Source organism: Mauremys reevesii, linkage group 4 (assembly GCF_016161935.1).
Source record: "Mauremys reevesii isolate NIE-2019 linkage group 4, ASM1616193v1, whole genome shotgun sequence".
NCBI classification, from domain to species: Eukaryota; Metazoa; Chordata; order Testudines; family Geoemydidae; genus Mauremys; species Mauremys reevesii.
The window spans coordinates 100,686,225-100,711,524 of record NC_052626.1 but is presented as its reverse complement, the minus strand read 5'-3'; the positions used below and the strand labels follow the sequence as shown (position 1 = coordinate 100,711,524).

Below are 25,300 nucleotides of genomic sequence, written 5' to 3'. Positions count from 1 at the left end.
AAGGGATGATTTATTGTTGGATGAATGGAAAATTTTATTCCAGACCAAGTGCCTTAAGTTCCATAGACTTTTGATAGACTTAGGCCTGGTCTACACTAGGGGGGGGTTTCGAACTAAGGTACGCAAGTTCAGCTACGCGAATAGCGTAGCTGAACTCGAACTACCTTAGTTCGAACTACTTACCCGTCCTGACGGCGCGGGATCGAAGTCCGCGGCTCCCCCGTCGACTCCGCCACTGCCGTTCGCGGTGGTGGAGTTCCAGAGTCGACGGGAGCGTGTTCGGAGTTCGATATATCGCGTCTAGATGAGACGCGATATATCGAACTCCGAGAAGTCGATCACTACCCGCCGACCCGGGCGGGTAGTATGGACGTACCCTCTGTCTCAAGTGATGAAGGTGCTTTTGAATATTTCTCCATGAGGAGAGAACAAAGGTGCTTATTGGAGATGGCTTGAATTGTATAAGCAGCAAAGAATCCTGTGGCACCTTATAGACTAACAGGATTCTTTGCTGCTTTTACAGATCCAGACCAACATGGCTACCCCTCTGATACTTGAATTGTATAGAACAGCATTACAAAAGGAACAAAGTGAAAACAGGAGAGAAACTAAAGTAATGTGAAAGGATTGGGAAGAAATGAGAAGACGACAGGGAGGCAAAACTAGCTGGGACCTTAAAGTAGAGCGGAATGAATTTGAATTGGATAGCTTCCTTAAATTTAAGGAATTAAAAAGAGAGAGATGCATGTGGAAGGGGATTCAATAGTTTTATTGTACTCGTTAGGAGGCAATTCCACTTGGAATTACTTTATTGCCCCTGTTCAGAATGTGGAGGTGACAGAACTGCGGTGGAAACTATCCACTGAAATATAGATATCTACAGTGAAAAGTGATCAAATTACAATGCATATGCTGATCTCTGGGTAGTTAAAATGATTTTCTTGTATGTTTTTGATTTCCTTACTCTTGTGATAAAGCATCAGACAATTGTAGCAGTAGTTGCAAATTAAATATATCTGACTTTCTCTAGGGACCATGATAACATTGCTTTTATACTTTAGAACAGCGGGGAGTACTGTAAACTGAGGAAGTGGCCATGATTGCTTAGCAACACTGAGTCTGCCTTGAATTGGAGCTTCAGAAGAATGGAAAGAATGGCTTTACTGTTACTACTGCAAAGGAAAATTATATTCTTTAGGGATTTATGTGAATGTGGGATGACAATTGGACTAGAATATACAACACACTCAAAACAGTTAAACTGCAAGTGAAATTCTGGTTTCTGTTATAATTGGTTGGTTAGATGCCAAGTCAAAACAATTTTAATGGCTTTCTTTTAGTAGCTGTCCTTCCATGGTACAATCTGCTTTGTTTTTGCAGATTCTGTGATCTCTGTCAGAATTACAGGTATCAGTAACTAGTGCTTAATATGTCTTCTCTTCTCCTCCTTTTAGTATTCCCTATAACCACATGGGATGGCTGGGCTTACTTCTGTCAGCAAGACAGACAGACACACACACACAAATAAATGGCTCATTCCTCTCTTGAATTGTCTAGCAAGGGAAATGGGCCTAGCCCCATAGCCCTTACTTCAGACCCTCCCCCCTAAGCAGGTTTCAGAGCTTAGGTTTTGACCAGAGTGGAAACATTGACACTGCTTTGGTTTAGCCCCATAGAGTCCAGGTCAATTGACACAGTCTCGCACTGCCAGGTTTTTTGCAATGTAGATGTTGCAGATTCTGTGATGATGTGGAGAAAGTTAGGGTATGGCTACACTTGCAGCTGTACAGTGCTGGGCGTTAAACCTGTCTTCGTACAGCTGAGAAGGGAAAGCGCTGCAGTCTGGCCACACTGACAGCTACCAGCGCACTGTTGTGGCCACATTAGCAGCATCTGCAGCGGCATTGGGAGCAGTGCATTATGGGCAGCTATCCCAGCGTTCAAGTGGCTGCAACGTGCTTTTCAAAAGAGGGGTGTGGGGTGGAGTGTGACAGGGAGTGGGGGGGAGAGAGAGAGAGAGTGGATTTTTGGAGCTGACACTGTGTCAGCAGCTGCCTTGCAAGTTCCGACTCCCTCCCCCACCCCTCTCACTCGTTGAAAACAAACAGACTCCTCCCTCCCTCCCCCCACGCCGTGCTGCTTCTCTCTTCAAACCCCTTCCCTCCCCCTCTCTTCAAGCAAACAGTAGCTGTGGGCCTTCCAAAGGGAGTACCCTGCCTGCCTCTGCTCATTCACAGCAAACACTAGCTGTGTTTGTTTTTTTGATAAGCAGCTTGGGAGCCCAGAGTTCACAACAAAATAAAGAGAGGCATTACAACAAAACAAAGAGTAATCTTTACTTAAAAGGATTATGGGAAGCTTCTGGAGGTCAGTTACAGCGTACTAAGATTATTCCCTGTTTATACTGGCACTGCAGCGCGATTCTCTTTATTCCTCTCCTCGAGGTGGAGTACAAGCAGAGCTATAGCAGGGAGATACAGCGCTGTATGTGCCTTGCCAGTGTGGACAGGGAGTGAGTTACAGCGCTGTAACTCTCAAGTGTAGCCAAGGCCGTATGGGTTGTGTAAAACTGACTGTCCAGGCTTTTAGATGGTTTGCATTTTAACTACAACATTCTTATGCTGATGTATAAGCGAAATACTTGTAGCTTTCATGCTGACAAAGCTATATTTGGAGGGCTTGTTCTAATAATATACTTTTAGATTTAGTTTTGTTTGAATTATGGGGTTAAAAGAAAAGGATGCTGCCTGTGGTGGCTGTGAATCTAGAAGTAAACAAAGGACTATTCCCCATTTTTGTTCTAAATGACTTTTGTGTAATCTACAGGTTCATTCAGCTTCTAGGTGGCAAGTAAAAGAGGCTATGAAGTGCTTAGAGAATTTACTTTTCACTTAAATAGAATTGATTTGCATACTCAAATAGGTGCTTGTGCATCAGTGGACAAGCACCAACAGCCAATTGACTTTTTAAATTCCAAAAATGGTGCAGAGTTTATTTTTAAACTTCAACAATGGTGGTGTAGGACTGGCATAGCAAAACTATAAAAGCACTGATGTGTTGTCTGAAGGGGCAATGAAACTGTCTAAAATACTTATATAATTTTGGAATATTTATCTAGAAAACCAGCTAAAACTCATGTGATTTGACTGAGATAAGAGTAATAGTGTAAGTGCTAATTCCTCCAGTGAATATTTAGGTTAGTTATAAATGTCCTCCCCAAAAGAATGGGGGTTAATATGTATTATCACATTAATGACAACATGTATCCATGATTCATAACAAATGTTCCCTCTGATATGCTGTTTGCCCACATCCATATCAAACCATTACCAGAGATTGCCAAATGATACTTAACCGTTTTAGATGTATTGGCTAGTCTAATTTGGATGAAATACGTCTGAGTTTATATCATTTTTTGAGTGCAGAAAATAACTCTACAGAAAACAGTTTGATAGACTACACTGTTTAATGCAGTAAGTTAAATATTTGTATTGTATGTATGTGTCTTGTGCACATACATAAATTCTGTTTTTCTGCAGTCATACTTTGTCACGGATTATGATCCGACAATTGAAGACTCCTACACCAAACAGTGTGTGATAGATGAGAAAGCAGCACGTTTGGACAGTAAGTGTTTTTTTAAAGCATAATTAAATATTGATATTTAAATAGTCTGTAACTGTTTGTTTGAACTTGAATTTTAAGAGGATGGTACTGGCTGAAATTGTATTGTGCTATGTATTTTGATTTATGATGCTTTCATGACTACCTGATTAAAAACTTGTACTCTAGTCTTAATTGCATATTCATTGACTATCAAAGAGCTAATCAAACTTAAAACTTTCTTTAAAGTGACACTAAGCCTAAATGCCTAATGTAAATAATGTGTCTGCAACTAAATAAATAGCTTCTCTGTTTTTAGAGATGCTGAGCATCTGCAGCTTCTATTCTCTAGAGATCCTCTGCATTAGGAGCCTTATTCTTGGGCCTTATTTTCTGAGTACAAGACTACCAGAACTTCCTTAACTCTTCTGAGCAGTGGTTCTGGGATACAATTTAATGGCTGTCATGTTTGCCACCCGTGCAAAGTATAAATGCTGCCCTCCAAATATTCCAGTGAGACCCCTTTTTTTAACAATCAATGTAAGACTCCCATCTAGGTATGCACAATAGCTATTTTTGCCTGGCATGAACTGGTCAAAGGGAGACCAGTGTTTCTTCAGGCCTGGTTCGTGCCAGACTTAATGCTTATGACTGGGTCACTGCCCTGAAGAGTCAAAAAACCTTGAGTTAGGAGTTCCTCCAGCATCTTGCTAAGTTCCAGGAGTAAGAATCTTGCAATATATCTTCATTGGAAGAAAAACTACAGATAAGTCATTTTCCATATGCTGGGGAAGGTCATCGTTTATAAAATAACATCCCTTTTAAAAAAGAAGCTGCTGTGCTCCAACTATTTCAGGAGGAAAAGTTTCACAAACTAGGAACATGAAGTATAGTAACTAGTTTTTCTACTTCTGTTCAGTTCTGGATACAGCAGGACAAGAAGAATTTGGAGCTATGCGAGAACAGTATATGAGGACTGGGGAGGGCTTTCTCCTTGTCTTCTCAGTCACTGATAGAGGAAGGTAAGCCTGAAATCAACTGAGACCAGGTGCCAGTACTCCATCTGATAACGTTCTGTTTGCTAAGTCAGTTTCTACTAGAATAACCACGTGATCCTTGTTGCAGACACAAACTGATGCCATTGCTTCCTGGTTTTAAGTGGCTAGCTAATATTCCCTCAAATTGTGTTAGAGGGAGTTGGGGTAATACGGCTAGACAAAATTCAACTGTTAATTGTCTACTCAATGGTTCTCAACCTTTCCAGACTACTGTATCCCTTTCAGGAGGCTGATTTGTCTTGTGTGCCCCAAATTTCACCTTACTTAAAAATTACTTGTTTATGAAAACAGACATAAAAATACTAAAATGTCACAGCTGACACTGTTACTGAAAAATTGCGTACTTTCTCATTTTTACCCTATGATTATAAAATAAATCACGGCCCCCCCCAGGTTGAGAAACATTCATATAGAGCAGTATAAACAAGTCACTGTATGACATTTCAGTTTGTACTTACTTTGTTAGTACTTTTCACGTAACTGCTTGTAAAATTAGGCAAGTACGTAGATGAGTTGATGCGCCTCCTGGAAGACCTCTGCAGACCCTCAGAGGTACATGTACCCTTCGTTAAGAACCACTGGTCTACATTTCATTTCAGTTTCATTAAAGCACCTACCCAATGCTATAAGTGACTTTAAACTATAAATAGGAAAACAAGAGCAGGGGCAGGGAACCAAATGCGTCAGGACCAAAATACCTCCCCCAAATATTAACTTGAACTTTTAAAGCTGGCTCGGTATGTCATGCCAGGTTTATTGAGCAGTTCTTGGTAAGGGCATGTGACATCTATGCTTGGTGTCCTTCATTGAGTGCACTGGTAGTTTTTTGTTTTGGTCAGCCCTTTCTCCTTCCCTTTTCCCTAAGGCAGCTCTATTCTCTTTGCTTCACTCCTCAGCCCCTCTGGGCACCCTTCACTCTGCCAGCTCAGTGTTGCTGTGCCTGATGTTACTAGGCTTGCTGCAGTCCTTTTCTGGCAGGCAGCAAACCTGACAATTTAATTTACTTGGATAGCACTTCCACTTTTCTTCTATTTCTGGGCATTAGGATTATCCCCAACTTGATGGGGTTTTTATAACTAAAAGCAAAGGTTTAAAACATTAGAAAAAGCTGTAGAGGCTTTGTTGGGAAGACCAATTGGCTTTCTTGGATGCTATCTGAAATTTTGGCCTCCATAGTCTTGTATGGAATGGATACAGTGTATTCTTGGCTAGTAATTTCAAACCTGGGTGCCTAAAATAAGAGTCTAAATCATATATTTTAATTTTTTTTAAATTGTCCTATATGCTTTGAGTGCAAGAATAAAATCGGTATCCTTCCTAGCCATATGGAAACTAGCAAAAGGCTCTTGCTGCCTAAACACAACCTTCTGTTGTCTTAAGTGGAAGTGCCTTTTCCAACTTATGTATAGACATAGCTGATACTAATATTGAGTTGCTGTTCAATGAAGAAAATAGACACTTGTAAAATTGCATGAACTGTATCCTTAGGCTAAGCAGGGCATGCTCCACTGCAACTCTCTAAAAGACCAGAATAGGTCCTATAGATTACACATTACTGCCCACAGTCACTGCTCCTGCCCCATCCCTCACCCCCGGTGAGGCTACAGTCAGGGGCAACAGCAAGGGAGCAGCACCCACCACGGGGGAGGTGAGGGAGATTCCTGGACCTGAGGGGGGCCCTAGGAGCACCTGCAGTGACAGTGGTGGGGGTGAGTGTGCTGCTGGGGGGGTTGGGAAAGGGGGCTCCTCCTGCAGAGGTTGCTGCAGGGAAAGGGCTGGGGGGAGTCCTCTCTGGCCGCTGTCCCGAAGCAGCCTGCCTGCACCCCAAAATCATCCCCAGCTCTGCCCCACCCCAGAGCCCACATCCCCAGCCAGAGCTTTCACCCCCCCGCCGCACCCTCTACCCTAGCCCAGAGCCCCTCCAATACCCCAAACACCTTATCTCCAGTCCCAGCCAGAGCCCTCATCCCCCTGTACTCCAACCCTCTGCCCCAGCCCTGAGCCCCCTCCAGCACCACAACCCCCTCATCCCCTGCCAGAGCCCTCACCCCCACACTACTACTACTCTCCCTGAGCCCCTCCCAAACCCCTCATCTGCAGCCACAGCCCTCACCCCTGCACCCCCTCCCTCTGCACCACCTCCCATCCCCAAATCCCTCCCAGAGCCTGCACCCCAATCCCTTGCCCCTGCCTAGGGCTTGCACCCCAGACCTCCTCCCCCATCCAAACTCCCTCCCAGAGCCTTGGGCAGGTGGGGGGGTGGAGTTTGGTCGGGGATGGGTTCTGGGCACCACTAAAATTTCTACAAACCTGCCACCCTGTCTTTATTCATAAACATGGAGGGTGGTTGTAATCCCACTCTAATTTTTCATGACCCCATAGATCAAGAACCCATGAACAAGTACATGTAAATCTTCCTTACTTTTTTTTTCAGTTTTGAAGAAATCTACAAGTTTCAAAGGCAGATACTTAGAGTGAAAGACCGTGATGAATTTCCTATGATTCTAGTTGGTAACAAAGCAGATCTGGATCATCAAAGACAGGTAAAATCTTGGCATTTTGTACGTCAAGAATCCTAATTCTTTGTTATGGTTTTTGTAGAAATGGTTGTCAAGAAGTTTAACTTCAAATTTTAAAATTAGTAACTGGAGCAAATGACTTTTTCATAAAATATTTGTAATGAATCACAATGGAAAAGAAATGCAGGAAATTTGGTAACTGCTATAGTTGAGGTTCTTAATGTTTCTCTTTAGGGAAAACTTTTTCTGGATCAAAATATTTTAAAAATGTTGATACAGCAGGTTCTCTTCTTGACTCTTGGAAATGAGGCTGAGGCTAAATTGAGATCTAAGTTATAAGTATGTCTAATTCTCCTACTCTTAAAATTTTTTTGTAATATATTACTCATCAAATTGGCTTGTGCCAAGCATAAAATTCTATCACTAAAAGGTGTGGTGGTTACTCTAAAAGTTTTACTCAGTGCATTTCTTCTTGTAAAAGCAACAGGAATTTTGTGTATAACTGAGTTATACACATATAAAGCGGATTATGCAGCCAATGATATGCTTTGAAGTCTGGAGGTACGCAACAGAATTCATGTAGCCCATATTAAATGGATTGAAAACTGTCTAACTGATAAATTGTGGAAAAGTCATTATAAACAGGAGCAGTTATCAGATGTTTTCTAGTGGGGTCATGGAGGTATCTATTCTTGTCCCAGTGCTATTCAATATTTTACTATTGGTGTGGAAGAATATATAAAATCATTGCTGTTAAAATGTGCAGATGACTCCAAAAATTAATGGGAGGGTAAATAACAGGGACAGGTTAACTGTATACAGACCAAACTGGATCACTTGATAAGAGGTTTATTGGGACAGCATGTGTTTTAATGCAGCCAAATGCAAGGTCATGCATTTAGGACCAAAGAATGACCATAATACAATATGGGGGACAACATCTTGGAATGTAGTGACACTGAAAAGAACTTAAGGTAATGCTAGATAATCAGATGAACATGAACTCCCTATGCAGTTCTTTAGGTGAGAGAGTGAATGCAATCCTTGGATATGTAAGCAGAGAAATATCAAGTAGGAGTCAGGGGAGGAGGTGGTATTTTTGTATACGTATTAGCGAGACCGTTACTAGAATACTATGTTCGGTTCTGGTGTTGATAATGTTTTAAAAAGGATGTAGAAACACTGGAAAGGGCTCAAGAATGTCTTTGGGTTTGGAAACCATGCCTTAAAGTGAGAGACTGAAGAAGCTCAATCTACTTAGTTTATCAAAGAGAAGTTTAGGAGGTGACTTGATCAGTGTCCATAAGCTCCTATGTGGGGAAAGGATTTCTAATAGTAGACAGCTCTTCAGTCTAGCAGAAAAATGTACCAGAATTTTCCGGTTTGAAGCTGAAGCAAGACAAATTCAGGCTAGAAATGAAGTGCAACTTGTAGCAAAAAATTTAAAAAGCTAGATCATAGTCCCTTCTGGCTATAAAAATCTATGAAACTATAAACTCTTCTATCACTTTGAGGGCTTTAAAGGTTTGAAACCACTTCCATAAACCTTCAAAATGTCGCTTCTAACTTTGTTTTGGTGGCAGAGAATTCCTAATCTCTCATGTCTATAGGCACTTTGTGCTATTTTATATTCAGAGTTTTAGTTACAGCTGAACACTGGTTCACATAAAATGGCTAACAATGTTGATATTTAAGAGTAACACCATTGGTGTCTGAAGTAGTATCTATTTAGATGGAAGGGCACTTCACACACCACAGACCTATTACTTCATGTTCTGTACACTCAGGCAGACATCAGTGCCTCAGCTGTTCTGTTTATATTTGCAAACTAATCTTTGCCATCATAAAAACTTGCTGATGGTTCACATAAAATGGTTTGATTTTGTTAATTGATTGTAGATACAAGTGTGGACCCTTGCCACTGACAGCATTGTGTATTTTATAATATCTTTATTCATTTTAGCCTTAGTATCTCTGACTTTTGGCTTACACAATCAGGCTTTGCTTTGCTACTATCAATATTTCACAGTCTTAAAATAAAAAGCTCATTAGCTTATTTGTGCTTATTTTTCCTGCATCTTCATATAGTGGGTACTATTGAAATGCTATGCAGAGACAGAGTTCTGAGAATCTAATTAATCGATGACAATTCTGTAAGAAATAACACAATTACACTTTTTAGCTGCTGTTCCATAATCCATTGCTGAAATCAAAACCACAGTGTGTTTTTATTTTAATTGATGGAGAGGGTATGAGGGAAGACAAGCCCTGTAACATATTGACCTATTGCAAAAAGGACTTTATGGTCAGTGCTAATGCAGTTAAACACTAGTGTGCACATGCCGCTGGTCTGTAGGGTCGTGTGATTCACAAATATAATGTCCACATTGGCCGCATGATGAAGGAAAAAAATACTATGAGTTACAAAGGGATATACAAACATTAAACCACAAAATGCCCCTGTGAGGTAAGTAATGAGATTTCAGCAGTATTACTGGATCCTTCTATAGTTTTGTATATGCTTAATTACATTCTGGGCCCTCTTTTCATTATTTCTAGGCATTTGGATTTAAGAGGATGGTGTTAGTATTGGCTAAAAAAAACAAGTTTTCAGACTGCTACTACAGCCAGTCACAGCTTGGAGAAAAGGACCTCTAGTTTGGTGCAAAAGACTTGGTGAACGCTGTATCCTCAGCTGCTTGCTTTTTATAAATGCATGCTGTACAGTAGTTTCTCATAAAGCATTGTTTAGTTATAAATTAAATAACATTGATTCCCTTTAAAAAGGAGGAGAGTTGAACAAGGCACTTGATGTCTCAGCAGCTTTTTCCAGGGGGCAGCCTTATCAGCTAATCACAAACTAAATGAGGTTAGGCCTTCATCGGCCCCTGGGTGGAAGGCTTTCAAGGAAGATCCAAGGTGGTGCATGGAAGTGGCTTGTGGTTTAGTAGGTGATAGTTTTTCTCTGAGTCAATACTTAACTAATGCACTAGCACAGCACTGTGTTGCTAGAGGTGTTATCTTTGGAGTGAGACTTAAACTGAATCACAAGGACCTCTGTTTTAGGTAACAGAGTAGCAGCCGTGTTAGTCTGTATCCGCAAAAAGAACAGGAGTACTTGTGGCACCGTAGAGACTAACAAATTTATTTGAGCATAAGCTTTCGTGGGCTACAGCCCACTTCTTCGGATGCATAGAATGGAACGAACACACACACACACACGTTGCCTTGCTAACTCTGAGAGGCCAATTAAGTAAGAGGGGAAAAAAAACTTTTGACATGATAATCAAGATAGCCCAGTACAGACAGTTTGATAAGAAGTGTGAGAATACTTACAAGGGGAGATAGATTCAGTGTTTATAATGGCTCAGCCATTCTCAGTCCCTTTTTAAGCCTAAGTTGATTGTATCTAGTTTGCATATTAATTCCAGCTCAGCAGTTTCTCGTTGGAGTCTGTTTTAGAAGCTTTTCTGTTGCAAAATTGCCACCCTCAGGTTTGTCATTGAATGACCAGACAGGTTAAAGTGTTCTCCTACTGGTTTTTGAGTGTTATGATTCCTGATGTCAGATTTGTGTCCATTAATTATTTTGCGTAGAGACTGTCCAGTTTGGCCAATGTACATGCCAGAGGGGCATTGCTGGCACATGATGGCATATGCCTAAATTCCCACTTTCTATTGTAAACTTTTGTGTACCACTCTCGTTTGTTAAACAGCTGCCACATTCCACCAAAAGGTGGCTACAGTTTATTAGGGGACAAAGTGATTGCAATTATGGAAGCACATGCACTTATGTGTGAGTTTTGACTTCTGTGGATTAATTAGCATGCAATGCAGTCCTTTTAGATTTTTTTAGTTGATTTAGCAAAATAGCAGAACTCTATTCTTTTCATATATATTTCTTTTAAAGCTTATGTTGCATTAGATATATTGGGAATTCTGCATGAATTCTAGTCCTGATACTGCAGAGGTGGCCAACCTGATCCTGAGAAGGAGCCAGACTTTACCAATGTACATTGCCAAAGAGCCACAGTAATACGTCAGCAGTCCCCATCAGCTCCTCCCTCCACCGCTCCCGGGGCTTCTGGCAGCACCACTGATTAGCGCCTCCCCACTCCCTCCCTGCATCTCCCGATCAACTGTTCCATGGTGTGCAGGAGGCTTGGGGGGGAGGGGGAGGAGCAAGGGAATGGCAGGCTTGGGAAGGGACAGGAAGGAGTGGGGGCAGGGCCTTTGGCAGAGCCAGGGGTTGAGCAGTGAGCATCCCGCAGCACATTGGAAAGTTGGTGCCTATACAAGGAGCTGCATATTAACTTCAGTGATACTGCATCTGGTAAGGAAGGGAAGATTATTCCTGTTTTGTTTTGTATTTTCAAGATGAAGAAACTTAAGCAGGTGTTGCATGACTTGCCCAAGAGCACATAGAGTCAATGGAGGACTAAAATTAGGGTTGTGTACAAAGCTGAGAAGCAGATACTCCCATCAGGCCTTCAGGTAAAAATCTGCATAAATAGCTAAGCTTTGTAATGTGCCTTGAAGATTGTTGATGCCTAAGTCTGTCGGAGTTGCAGTGACAGAACTGAAAGATTCCCTGTGTGACAGACTGACAATATTCTGTAGTACCCTGAACAAACTTCATGGAATGAAGATAAACTTTATTGAATTGAGATAAGACGTACTGATTTAGGATTAATATCTCTGGGGTACATTGCATTAAAAATGCAATTGCATGTATGTTGTGGCATTGTATGTACCCTTTCTAGTAGGGAGAGGGATGCTAATGAGCTTGCTCTATTGTCAGCCTTTGAGGCCACCCTTCTGGGGAGATATGCATATACTAGTTCAGACTGGATTCTCTCAGGACCACTATAATAAAGACTTAGGCTTTGTCTACACTGCACTTTCATCGTTAACTTCTGTCATTCAGGGGTGTGAAAAAAACACCCGTCCCACAGGACACAAGTTTTAACAACAAAAAGCACCAGGGTGGATAGCGCTTAATTGGTGGGAGCCCCTCTCCTGTCAACTAAGTTACTGCTCCTTGTTGGGGATCATTTTATTTTAGTCGCCGGGAGAGTTCTCTCCCAGCAACAAAGAACAGCTGCACTGCTTACCTTACAATGGTGCGGTAAGGTGCACAGTGTAGACATAGCCTCATATGAAAGCCCGTGTTTTATACTAAAAAGAACAGGAGTACTTGTGGATCTCTTGTGTGGACTGGTCCAGGCTGAGGTTGATGGTGGGGTGGAAATTGTTGAAATCCTGGTGGAATTCCTCTAGGGCTTCTTTTCCATGGGTCCACACAAGAGATCCACTTCCTGGACACTACAATGCTAATAAGCGATGGTCACATAAACACCACCGTATACTGGAAACCTACTGACCGCTATATTTACCTACATGCCTCCAGCTTTCATCCAGACCACACCACACAATCCATTGTCTACAGCCAAGCTCTACGATACAATCACATTTGCTCCAGCTCCTCAGACAGAGACAAACACCTACAAGATCTCTATCAAGCATTCTTACAACTACAATACCCACCTGCTGAAGTGAAGAAACAGATTGACAAAGCCAGAAGAGTACCCAAAAGTCACCTACTACAGGACAGGCCCAACAAAGAAAGTAACAGAACGCTACTAGCTGTCACCTTCAGCCCCCAACTAAAACCTCTCCAGCGCATCATGAAGGATCTACAACCTATCCTGAAGGGCGATCTATCACTCTCAGTCCTTCCTTACAGACAGGCCCAAAACCTGAAGCAAATACTCACCAGCAACCACACAACAAAAACACTAACCCAGGAAGCTATCCTTGCAACAAAGCCCGTTTCCAACTCTGGCCACATATCTATTCAGGGGACACCATCATAGGACCTAATCACATCAGCCACACTATCAGAGGCTCGTTCACCTGCACATCTACCAATGTGATATATGCCATCATGTGCCAGCAGTGCCCCTCTGCCATGTACATTGGCCAAACTGGACAGTCTGTACGTAAAAGAATAAATGGACACAAAACAGATGTCAGGAATTATAACATTAAAAAACCAATTGGAGCACACTTCAGCCTCCCTTGTCACTTGATTACAGACCTAAGTCACAATATTACAACAAAAAAACTTCAAAAACAGACTCCAGGAGACTGCTGAATTGGAATTAATTTGCAAACTGGACACCATTAAATTAGGCTTGAATAAAGACTGGGATGGGTCTTTATTCAAAGTAAAACTATTTCCCCATGTTTATTTCCCCCGCTCCTCACAACTTCTTGTCAACTGCTGTAAATGGACCATTTTGATTACCACTACAAAGTGTTTTTTTTTTCCCCCTCTCTCCTGCTGGTAATAGCTCACCTTAACAGATCACTCATTATAGTGTGCATGGTAACACCCATTGTTTCTTGTTCTGTGTGTGTGTGTGTGTATCATCTTCCTACTGTTTTTTGCACTGCATGCATCCAGTGAAGTGGGTTTTCCCATGAAAGCGTATGCTCAAATTTGTTAGTCTCTAAGGTTCCACAGGTACTCCTATTCTTTTTGCTGATACAGATTAACATGGCTGCTACTCTGAAACCTGTTTTATATTGACTCAGGGCCTTCTTCCTGATCCAGCAGATTGCCAGGACCCTGGTATATGGAGGGCCCCAATCCATATGCAAGGATTGGAAGGACTGGGCCACTGAAGCCTCATAAGACTGCGCTTGTTCTGAGCGGAAACTTTGATCTTGTAACCACAAAACAAAACAAAATCCTCCTAGGGTGGGGTGATGCATAGTCGGCTTAGTGTGCATGTAGGTTCTTTTATTGTTTTTAATGTCTTCTCTAATGCTTTTTACCTTAAAAATAAAGTAGGTGTGCTTAGAAAGAACTGTGTGGTAACTTGTCTGTCGCAATCACTCTATCATCAGTCTCTGAAAAGAAAGCAAGCAGAGCTGTTTAGGGCAGCAGACTTTGCTGGAAAATGCACAGTGAAAGCAGGGAACTGGACAGCCAGGACATTGCCCTAGTCTGAAGGGAGTGAGATGCAGGTCTCCACCCAAAAGGCAACAGCTGGGGAGCTGGAAGCCTGAGTGTGTGTGTGGGCCCTTGCTGGACCAGAGGGGGGAAATATAGATGTAGTTGCCGTGAACTGTGCCACCCTGTCTTTCTAGTCTAGAGTGCCCAACCTTTTAGATGTACAGATCTGGGAATTGCCGACAAGAGCATACCAGCTGATGTCCGTTGTGGAGCTGCTACAGACAGCTTGGACCAATATTGTAAGGCAACAGATCAAGGTTAGCACCTTGAGTTACACCAACTAAGCAGGAAACCAGTGAATTCTTCAGTGTCCCCTGAGGCACCCATTGGAAGTGGTTTTTGCTATTAAATATATTTTTATCAGTTGTTTGGAAGAAAACAAAGTCACTGATGATTTAAAAAGAGAAAATGTGAGGAGGACCCAAACTGGTAGTGTTGAAAGATTGGTCAATTATACAGAGTGGTCTAGGTTGCTTGGTAAACTGCTCCTATTTGAACTTTTTTTTTTTAAACCATGCATTTGGCTGTATTTATATTTAGTAACAAAGAATGTAGGTCACATTTACAGGATGGGATGACTCTGGAAAGGACTTGGAGGTCATGGTGAATAACCCACTAAATGTGAGCTCCCAATGTGATGTTATGACAATGAGCCTTGGGTGCATAAATGGGCCTATTGAGTAGAAGTAGGGAGGTTGTGCCATATACAGAGGTAACAGCAAGACTTGCTAAGATAGTGTTTAGTCCTATTGTCAGTACTTCAAAAAAGGATGTGGAAAAACTGGAAATGAGCTACAGGAATAGATGATCTAGGAAAAACTGCCTTGCAGAGAGAGAGACTTGAGAATTGCAATCTATTTAAGGTATCCAAGAGTTGACTTGATTGTCTATAAATGCCTACATAGATAAAAGGATCTGCTAATAAGGGTCTGTTTACTTTAGCAGACAATTTCACACTAGAAATAAGGTGCACGTTTTTAACACTGATGGTAATTAACCTGAGGATGTGATAGATTCTCCCATCACTTGAAATCTATTAATCAAGATTAGGTCTTACACTGAGCTACCATGTATCTTTTAGAATCTTTTAGAATTGATCTTTTAGAGCTACAATCAGAAGTATAGGTTCAGTGCAGGAATTACTGGTGGAAACTCTGCCTATTATACAGCAGGTCAGAAAGGCCTTAAAATCTATAAAAAGCATCTCCCCTCTCCTCTTCCAGCCTCTGCACTCCCTGGGTACCTCTCTTCACATTAACTGACATAATTTATGTAAGAAGCATTTTTATTCTTAATTTGTCTCTTAATGCTATCTGCTGACCACCCACAAGTCTACCTCTTTATCCCTGCCCTTCCCTTCCTCTGTCCAGTGTCCTTATCTCTGTGTGTTTCTGACATCTCTTTGAGATTGCAGCTGGACATCCACTTAAATCTCCCCTAAACTAAACTTTATCTTTTCTCTCAACCTCTGTCCTCCTGCACCTCTCTTGCCATTGACATCTGTTCTTCTTCCAGTCAGACCAAGGTGTAACCTTTGACGGGCTTTCTTTGTAGCCAGTGTTTTACCAAGATCTGTTTCTTCATCTTTACCACTAACAATCTGCTTTTTCCTCCTTATGTGGCCATCCAGCATCTTAACAGATGAAAGGAAATGCGACAAAGTCAGTCCGTCAAGGGTGCTTAGCAGTGGTATGGGAAAAGAGCCTGATGCGAGTGGCAAACCTTCCCACAGTGGCTACAGGTTCCCTCACCAGACAGAATTTGAAGCATACTCTGCTTCCTGGCTTGCCGGCTGAGCTCTCTCATGGCTCTTTTTAACCCAGCTTCTCCAAACTGAATGATTTTGGGCAGGATTTTCACAGTTGTCAGTGGAAATGCTAAGACCTTGCTTCATTCACCTTGTTGCTGTATTAGACCTTTGGCCTTCCTTTGTGTCGTGGGCAGTTCTTCAGTTGGCCATAGAGCACAGCATGCGTTTCTCATGTCCAGTGTAGTCTGCCCGGATTGTAGGCTGGTTCTCTCAAGGGTCTGATTATTGTGTTCCGTTGGTCCCAAATAACTCTGAGGATTTTTCTAAGACAGCAGAGGTGGAAACTGTTCAATCTCCACTCCTGCTTGGAGTACGTAACCCAGCTTTCACAACTGTATAGGAGGGTACTAAGGACCCAAGAGACACCTTTGTGTTCAGGATTAGCAAATATTTGAGGAAAGTTTGCCAAAGGTAACAGAAGCTTTGCTGATTCTAGCATCAAGTTCCCTATCAAGATTAAATGAGCCGGTAAGAATTGAGCTGAGATAGCAGAAGTGATCCATGTTGTCCAGAGCCTTTGACATGGTTAGCAGGAATGGTATCTGTAAGATCATGTTGAAAATTGACTGTCCACAAGGTGCTCCTCCTATTCAAGGAGTTCCATGAGGGAATGAAGGCAGCCATCCAGTATTGAAATGGGAGGTCATCTGAGTTTAATATTGATACTGGTATGAAGCAAGGCTGCGTCTTAGCACCCACTGCCTTTGTTGTCATCTTCTCTATCTTAAGTATTCCTTTGGAAATTATCAATATGGTGTATGTATTGAATCGATGATGGATGGCAGCTTGTTTTAGCATCAAACAATTCCAGCGCAGAAGGCATGTCACCCAGCTTACTATTCAGGATCTGCTTGTCACAGATGAGCATTTTGGGCTGCGTTGTGTATTGCTGTTAGAATATTTTTTCACTGAAACTTGTACCATCGTATCAGGACAAAGCTACTCAGTTTTGGGGAGGGAGCTACTCGGGGGAGGGATAGCTCAGTGGTTTGAGCATTGGCCTGCTAAACCCAGGGTTGTGAGTTCAATCCTTCAGGGGGCCACTTAGGGATCTGGGGCAAAAATTGGTCCTGTTAGTGAAGGCAGGGGGCTGGACTCAATGACCTTTCAAGGTCCTTTCCAGTTCTAGGAGATAGGTATATCTCCTATTATTATTTATTATTTCTTATAGAATTTCTGTAGCACTGTGTACCTACCTCTCGTCTTCTGGAGTTCAAGCTATATTTCTAAACAGCTGTGCTTTATATCTTGCACACTTTGTTCTTATCTAGCAGCAGCTATTTGACTTTTGAGTCTTTTGTAGTTTTGGTTCATAGCAGGCTTTCCTATTTAAGGAGCAAAACCTGGTCATATGAACTGTTGCACAGAATTTGAAAAGTATTTAATAAAATGGAAAATGGGGAAAAGGTTTAAAGACGGTATATGAACAAAGCTTTCTGATTCTTGTGAATGCTCTTCTCTACACTTAAAAAAAAGTTAACTTGCATTTTAAATTCTTAGTTTTTTGTATTTGGTGGGAAGCTTTATTTTTTTAAATACCATGCTTGAGAAGTTATACTCAACACTGGTTGATAGTTTAATTTTATCCCTGAGGGATTCAGTAGTTGAATATTATCTAGCCGTTAATGTGATTCATATGCAATATTTAGGGAAACAGCTACTTATTTTTTCATACACCATGGGGGGGTGTGTGTGTGTGTGTGTGTACACAAATCAGGATATGTCAGTGGAATGCTTAGAGCTTATTCTTAATGATTGCTTTTGATTTCAGGTAACACAAGAGGAAGGCCAGCAATTAGCACGACAGCTTAAAGTAACGTATATGGAAGCCTCGGCAAAAATACGATTGAATGTAGACCAAGCCTTTCATGAGCTTGTCAGAGTTATAAGGTAGGTCAACGGTGTTCTGAGGAAACTTAAAGAACTCGTGAGCTTTAACAGAGAACAAACTGCTGTCTTGGAGAGAAAATACAACTAGGGATAATCAGGGCAAATTCTGCTTGCACATCTGCACTGCAAATGTTAACTGATACTCTGCTGACCGTGTGGGTTTGAGAAGAGAACTTTTTCCCTTAATCCTTCAAGATTTCTGGTGCTAGGTATTGAACATAGTCAATGAAATCTGCTGGTGCTTAAATAGTGTAGCCAGTATTCAGCAACTGAATATTGGCTTTGTGTAAAAAGTCAGATACCCTTTTATTAATCATCCCTTTGTCAAGGGAACCGAAAGGGGTTAGGGATTGAAAGATATCAGGCTAGACTACAGCGGGGTCTGCAACCTATGGCACGTGTGCCAAAGACGGCATGCGAGCTGATTTTTAAATGGCACGCTGCTGCCTGCTGGAGTCTCGAGAACATATAGACAATGAGGGTTAGAGCCCATGCCCCCCAAGAGAGGAGCCGCCTCAGTGGCCTGCCCTTGGGCTCCTGCGTCCCCTCACCTGGCGAGGAGCCCTGCCCGTCAGTGCGGAGGGGCCTGCTCACCTGGGCTGCCTTGGTATAGCTGGCCATGGTGGATTGGCAGCGTGCTGGGGGAGCAGGTTTGCTGCTGTACCTGGTCCTGACTCCTGGTGGGTGGAGACAGGAGAGGCCGGCGGCGGCAGTAGTGCCGGCTGAGCATCTCCGGGAGGAGGCACCCAGCCGCGGCCATGGATGACGTGCTGTTCGTGAGCTGGGAGGAGCGGAGAGCCCCACGGCCTGGCGGTGCTGAGTGTGTAGCAGGTGCAGGCGAGCGGGAATCGATGGTGGCCAGAGAGCCCTGGGGCGAGGAGCTCGCATACCACAGGGTCTGGAGGAGTGGCTCCTCCAGACACAGCCAGAGGGGGCCTCTCTCTCACCGGGGGGTGCTAGTTGCACTCGTGCGGTGTGCCTCGGGGCCCCGAGTGGGTGAGCCAGCTGGGAGCCGCAGGAGTGGGGGAGCCCTCTGCTCTGACCCCTCCCCCATACACACCCACCTCTCTGCTTGACTCCTTCATTCCCCCCTCCTCCCACGACCCCAGCCCTGACTCTGGCACCCCCACACATACCCAGCCCCCCCCACTCTGGCACACACCCCAACATACCCCCAGCCCTCTTCCCTGACTCTTGCACCCCCACATCCCCACCCTGAGCACCAAACAGGAGCTCCTGCATCCCCCCCCACATTCCCACCTGCACCCCTCGCACCAAATGGGAGCTGCCCAGGTAACTGCCCCACACCCAAATCTCCTGTCCCAACCCTGAGCCCCCTCCCTCATTCTAGCTCCTGGTAAGACCCTTCACCCCCAGCCCTGTGCTCAGTGCACTCCCACCCTCAGCTCAGTGCAGAGAGAGGAAGAGAATGGGCCAGAACCAGGGAGAAGGTAGGTACCCACTGTATGTGGGCAGGGCCGGGACCCCAGACTGGCAGTGGGCTGAGCAGGTCCGGCAGCCGGGATCCCGGCTGGCAGGAGCTGGCGGATGGAACCCCTGAGCGGCAGTGGGCTGAGGCGCTCAGACCACTGCTGGTCTGGGGTCCTGGCTGCTGGCCCCACACAGCCTGCTGCTGGTCTGGGGTTCTGGCTGCCAGACCCTTGACAGCCGGGGTCCCGGCCGCAGGCCTTGCTCAGCCCGCTGCCGGCCTAGGTGAATGGAACCCTAGACCAGCAGTGGGCTGAGCGGGCCGGAGGCGTAAGATCAACATTTTAATTTAATTTTAAATGAAGCTTCTTAAACATTTTGAAAACCTTGTTTATTTTACAATACAACACTAGTTAAGTCTATATATTATATAACTAATAGAGAGAGACCTTCTAAAAAACATTAGTGTATTACTGGCACGCGAAACCTTAAATTAAAGTGAATAAATGAAGACTTGGCACACCACTTCTGAAAGGTTGCTGACCCCTGGACTAGAGCCTTGTTAGTAAGCTCTTAGCCTAGCAGGCTGCTTGGTTCAATGCACAGCCCCCAAAACAGACCACAGTGTAGTCCTTTCAGTCAAGCCAAGCATACAACAAACCAAACCAACAGATCAAGGATTATGTAGTTATTCCTCCTTCACCTAGAGAACTGCCTTGTTTACTGCTCCTGTCTGGCAGGTGAATCCCATGGTGATAGCACCTCTTTAACACAGCAAGAAGTTCAAAAAGACGCTCCCTAGAAACTTGGTATGCACTTATCCAACAAGCTCTAGTCTCATGTACAAAAAATAAATAGCTTAATCAATGGTAAAACTAAATGCCTTCTGGAAGTGGTTGCACTTCTTTGGTAAAATATCTCCCTTTTTCTCCCAGTCAGAGTGGATAATCAAATTACATGTGCCTTGAACAGAGCCTGTTAGACCAATATGAGGCGCTTTACTGAGAATGCTTTTGCTTCCACTTTGCAGGGGCGGCTCCAGGCCCCAGCATGCCAAGCGTGTGCTTGGGGCGGGAAGCCGCGGGGGGTGCTCTGCCGGCACTGCGAGGGCGGCAGGCAGGCTGCCTCCGGCGGTTTGCCTGCCGAGGGTCCGCTGGTCCCATGGCTTCGGCGGACCTGCCGCAGGCGTGCCTGCGGGGGGGTCCACCGAAGCCGCGGGACCAGCAGACCCACCGCCGGGGGCAGCCTGCCTGCCGTGCTTGGGGTGGCAAAATCCCTAGAGCTGCCCCTGCCACTTTGTAGATTTTTCAAATATAGAGACTGTCAGCAAAAATTCCCTTGCTGACTTCTGTTATTGCCACCACAGAGGGGGAAAAAAGAGTTGGATGTACCAGGAGGGAGAATTTTCTGTCTATGGAATAAAAATGCAAATGGGGGGTGGGGAAGGAAGCTTTCTTTTTCCTTCCCTGTGGTTGTGCCTATGGACCTAAGTAAAAAACAGTACCTTGAATAACAACCAGAAGTGACTAGGACGGGAGTGAAACCCTGGAGTACATGCCTATGTTTCCTATGGCCAAAGCTGCTAAGCAAGCAAAAAGTTACCACCTGAGCTTTCTGAAGCTTTGGAGTATCAAATAAAGCTCCATGTAGAGTGCAATGCAGTGATTCCAATAGGACGTCACAAAAGCATGGATAACTCCATGGTGAGAGTGTTATGTAATGTCCTCCTATAAGTGCATGGAAAAAGATGGCTCAGGTTCCTAGTGTCTTTTGTCAGCATAGAGAGGAGTTCTAGAAAAGGGTTTAAAATCTCAATTGAAGGAAATTGATTCCTTTGGCATCCTGCCCCTTCAGAATCTGTCAATAACTGACCCAATTCCTCCCTAGTAGATTTTTTAGTAGCCATCAGGGACATGGGTCTCAATTGCAAATTGAAGCTCCCATCACACTTGCACACCGTCTGGGTGAAAATGGAAAAATAAATGTTATATTCATCATAAAAATACTGCTTTGGCACTTCAGGAAGGTAATTCTTCTACCTAAAATCCCATAGCCTAGCCAAAGGGTGCTAACATACTCTGCGGACATACTCTTCTTGGCTTATTGGTCATAAGGGTGGTACAGTTTTGGTTTTGAGGCAAAACCCCATCAGAGTAGTATCTTGCTGTAGTTATCCAGGTAGCATAAACACCATTTTAAAAATCTGGTTTATAGTGTGGTCATAGGCCAGAGACGAGTAATATATTTTCAAGAGCTATCACAGATTATCCTGTCCTTTTTGGCTACAGGCAGAAAAGAGTAAAATATAGAGCATTCATCCTCTACCATCAGGATTTGCCTTTTTGTATTCCTAAAATTATCATTCAAATTTGATTTCAATTTAAATGGTACTTGAAAACAAACATGTCTATTTCACTTCTCCAAAGAGGATGAGTTATGTCATCATTTGGATGTTGCATAACTTCAGAACTAAACTTGTTGGCTATAAGTAACCCATTTTGAACCATTTAAATTGCATCAGAGCAATTTGCTCGTTTCATGGAATTTCCCTCTTGGTTAAAGGAAAGCCCAGGTTCTTAGAAGCATTGTAAGAAGTGCTAACTAAAATGTTGGATTTCAATACTTGTTGATCTAGCTTCTAGAACCAGGCATGAATTATGATTATGTTGATCCGCCATTATTAATATTATTGCTTATGCCCCCTGGAAAGAACAGGATTTGGGGGAATCTCTGTAAGATATGGTTTGCAGAGAGACAACATCTTAGGGATTTATCCAAGAGAATTGGTTATTTATGGTTATTTAAGCTGTTAATATTGAGGTACAAATATAGGCCTGTTGTCCAGTATTTGGTTACAGGCACGACACCTTTTTTACCTTAGAGCATGCCTAGAAGGGTAGCAGTCTAACCTTACCTGAAAATCTTGCTGGGTCTGACATGAACTGATATAAGTATGCCTAATAGTATTCACGAGCAGTAATATCTCTGGACAGGGATTCTTACGTTTGTACAGTACCTAGCATACAGTTTCTAGGTTCTGTGGCAATACAAATAATCTGAAAATCCTGGCACTTGTCTAGCCAACATAGGTAATGTTGGCTAAAAGACTAATTTTGCCAGAGCAAGAGTATCATAAATAAACTTACTTAAATATAGAGCGGATTTGAGTTGAAATATATTAACTGAACTTTCATTTTTTAAAGAAAATTTCAAGAACAAGAGTGCCCTCCTTCACCAGAACCAACACGGAAAGAAAAAGACAAGAAAGGCTGTCATTGTGTCATTTTTTAAGAATCCCATGAATCAAGCTATCAACTACCAGATTAATTTTTCTTTCCACCATTTTGTATCACTTTGGGTATGTCTAGCCTTTTGTGCCATGTCCTATAAATGGCCACCAAAATAGCCTTAGTCCAAGAAGCTGGCTGAATACAGTCCTAGAAGACAACTAGTCATCTCAGGGCAGACTTCAAAGCAAAACACTAAGGCTGCTTCTTTAAAATCACAGTTCCTATTTTTGCTCCCTTTAAGAGCTTGCACCTTGTGGAATTTTATTCATAAAGGAGATGAAACAAAACCTTAGAGGACAAGGTGTTCGAGTGAAGCATAAAAGTTGTCTTATGTTAGTTAATTTATTTTTCACTTCTGACATTTCATTAGCTACTATCAAGGAGACCTCTAATCAAAGTGTATTTAATAAAAAAAAAAGTGTAGTGGCTTTTTGCCCTTCGGTTAAATTAGAGTTCAGCTAGCCTTGAGAAACCAACACTGAATTTCTTTGTCAGCAAAAATGTTTCACCTCTTGTTTATGCTTCAGCTTTTTTTCCAGTGGCCAAAAGTCTACTTACTGTATTTATTTTATGGATCCAGAATAGCTACAGGATTATTACTACTACTATTATAATGTGGCCAAATACCTGGGCTCATTCTGGACTAGCCATTTCAGTTTATTAGAAAAATTTCACATTATTGTTGGGGGAAAAATTTTCCTGTGTCTTCCTTTGATGTATTTCTGGGTAAGGGATTCAAGAAAACGAAAATTGTAGCTGTTTTTGTTTCATGTAATATAAAAAGATGGATTTGATCTTTCCAATGTCAGATGATTAAATGTTTTTGCTATATACTTTTATACATTATTTTCTTATCAAACTAGTTAACAAGTATTTTTATATGTTTGTAAGCAAATATGCTTTCACAGCATAACGTGTATATGTAAAGATGAATATTTAATTCTCACGGTTCACGTTTAACTGACAAAATAATGCGGGATATGCTGAACTGTCGTAGAACTTCTCCTTACTGTTCTGGTTGTACCCAGCCATGGCCAATCACGTGCCATCAAGTAAAGTTTGGCATGCTTTCAAGTAATGTTTAGTATCCCTTATGAAAGACTGACCATTATGTGAACTATATTAAACTGTAAGACTTTTAAATGACTGTTTAGTTTAACTGTGGATGGTTTTTGAATTTTGAGTTCTGTGGATTGTGTTTAAACAATTCAAGAGTATGTTCCCTGACTCTGAAATACTGAGTGGTATTGCACAGTTGTCACCTTATTGAATGTGTCCAGCAGTTCTATGGAGTTTGGTTATTAAGCATACCTTTGTGTAACTGGAGGTGCTAGAATTAAAGATGATCTGACCATTATCAAGAGGTAAGCACATTGCACCTTTGTCTTTTAAAAACTGAATCTCTCCTTGGGAGAAAGGGTTAACAATAGCTGGAAGGGACAATAAAGGCAAACTTTTACACACTTTCAGCCTGACAAGAGCTTGAAATTTGGCCTACAGTGATATAACCTGAATGGACTTAAAAGCATCTAAGTAGAAATGGCTTCCTGATTCAACTGATGCTGTGACCAGCGGCTGATACCGGAGGACTACAGAATGATAGTTCACAAAATAGACCATTCAAAATAAACTTCTTGTACTTGGCTATATTTTGGCGTATGCTAATTGTTGATTGCTCTGCCAATAAAAAAAAATTATTATAACTCTGCTCTGGTAATAAAATCTTGAAGACCACTAGATTGTGTAACAAGCCAGGTTAATGCTAGGAGATGTTTATAGTAGAGGAAATTAAGTTGCAGTAGGAAGCTTAAGTTGGCTCATTAACTCTGCATACACACCATGTTTAGTTTTCTGAGAAATGACTTAATGTTTTACAGACATCATGTAAAATATGTTATGAGTGTGCGCTGGGTCATTATTTGAGTAACTTTTAGAAGATTTGAAATAAAGACCCTGTGGAATGTTTGGCAGATGTATTACATTCTCCACGTCTAAGAAATGATGGCCTTTAGCAAAGATGGCGAGTTTTTATTTCTCAAATGTGTAAAGCACTTGGGATTATGGGAAGGCATTAAATGTAAGATATTGCATTATGTTCCTAAGCAGGCCTCCTGACAAATTCTGGGCCCCAGGGCCAGGGCTGTCCCTAGTGGGGCAGGGCCCAGAGCGGAAGTGATGAATTAGTCACATCCAGGAGTGCCCACTGGGCCCCCCCAAAGCATGGGGCCCAGGCTGGTTTCATGCACCTAGGCTCCCTGCGGCCCGCCCGGGCAATTTAAAATGGCTCTGGGATCCCTGGCTGCTGCTGCTACCATGGTAGTGGTGGCAGCTGGGGTCCCCCATGCCCTTTTAAATCACCTGGGCAATTGTGTATGTGTGTGTGTGGTCCCCTTCTCCCCCGCCTCCGGTCAGTGGGCACGTTCATAGGATTCAAATTAAGTTCTCTGGAGACTTTCAACTTTGTGTGACTAAGTAGCCAGACTTGTGTACAATTTTCAAAAAATTGAAGCTGCATGCCTCATCTGTTTTTAATCACTTTTTTTGAGGTATGTGATCTTCACTATTTGTTAAATTAACTTCTAAAATATAAGATGCTCTTTCAGATTGGACTGTTTTTAGCATACCTGTAATGGGAAAGTAGAGCATAACACACAGACACACCCCTCTTTTGCCACAGTT

At 42.6% G+C, this 25,300-nt stretch overlaps 1 protein-coding gene across 2 annotated transcripts in view; it reads left to right on the top strand.

The window, feature by feature from the left end:
• RRAS2 (RAS related 2) overlaps nucleotides 1-24,324 on the top strand; it is a 78,782-nt gene extending 54,458 nt beyond the window's left edge. For both annotated transcript variants that reach the window (XM_039538251.1, XM_039538252.1), the window contains exons 2-6: nucleotides 3,540-3,627; nucleotides 4,523-4,625; nucleotides 7,096-7,204; nucleotides 17,785-17,903; nucleotides 22,535-24,324. In XM_039538251.1, the coding sequence (XP_039394185.1) occupies nucleotides 3,540-3,627; nucleotides 4,523-4,625; nucleotides 7,096-7,204; nucleotides 17,785-17,903; nucleotides 22,535-22,622 (507 nt within the window). In that variant the 3' untranslated portion in view covers nucleotides 22,623-24,324. The remainder of the gene's footprint in view (nucleotides 1-3,539; nucleotides 3,628-4,522; nucleotides 4,626-7,095; nucleotides 7,205-17,784; nucleotides 17,904-22,534) is intronic.
• Nucleotides 24,325-25,300: the final 976 nt, after the last annotated feature.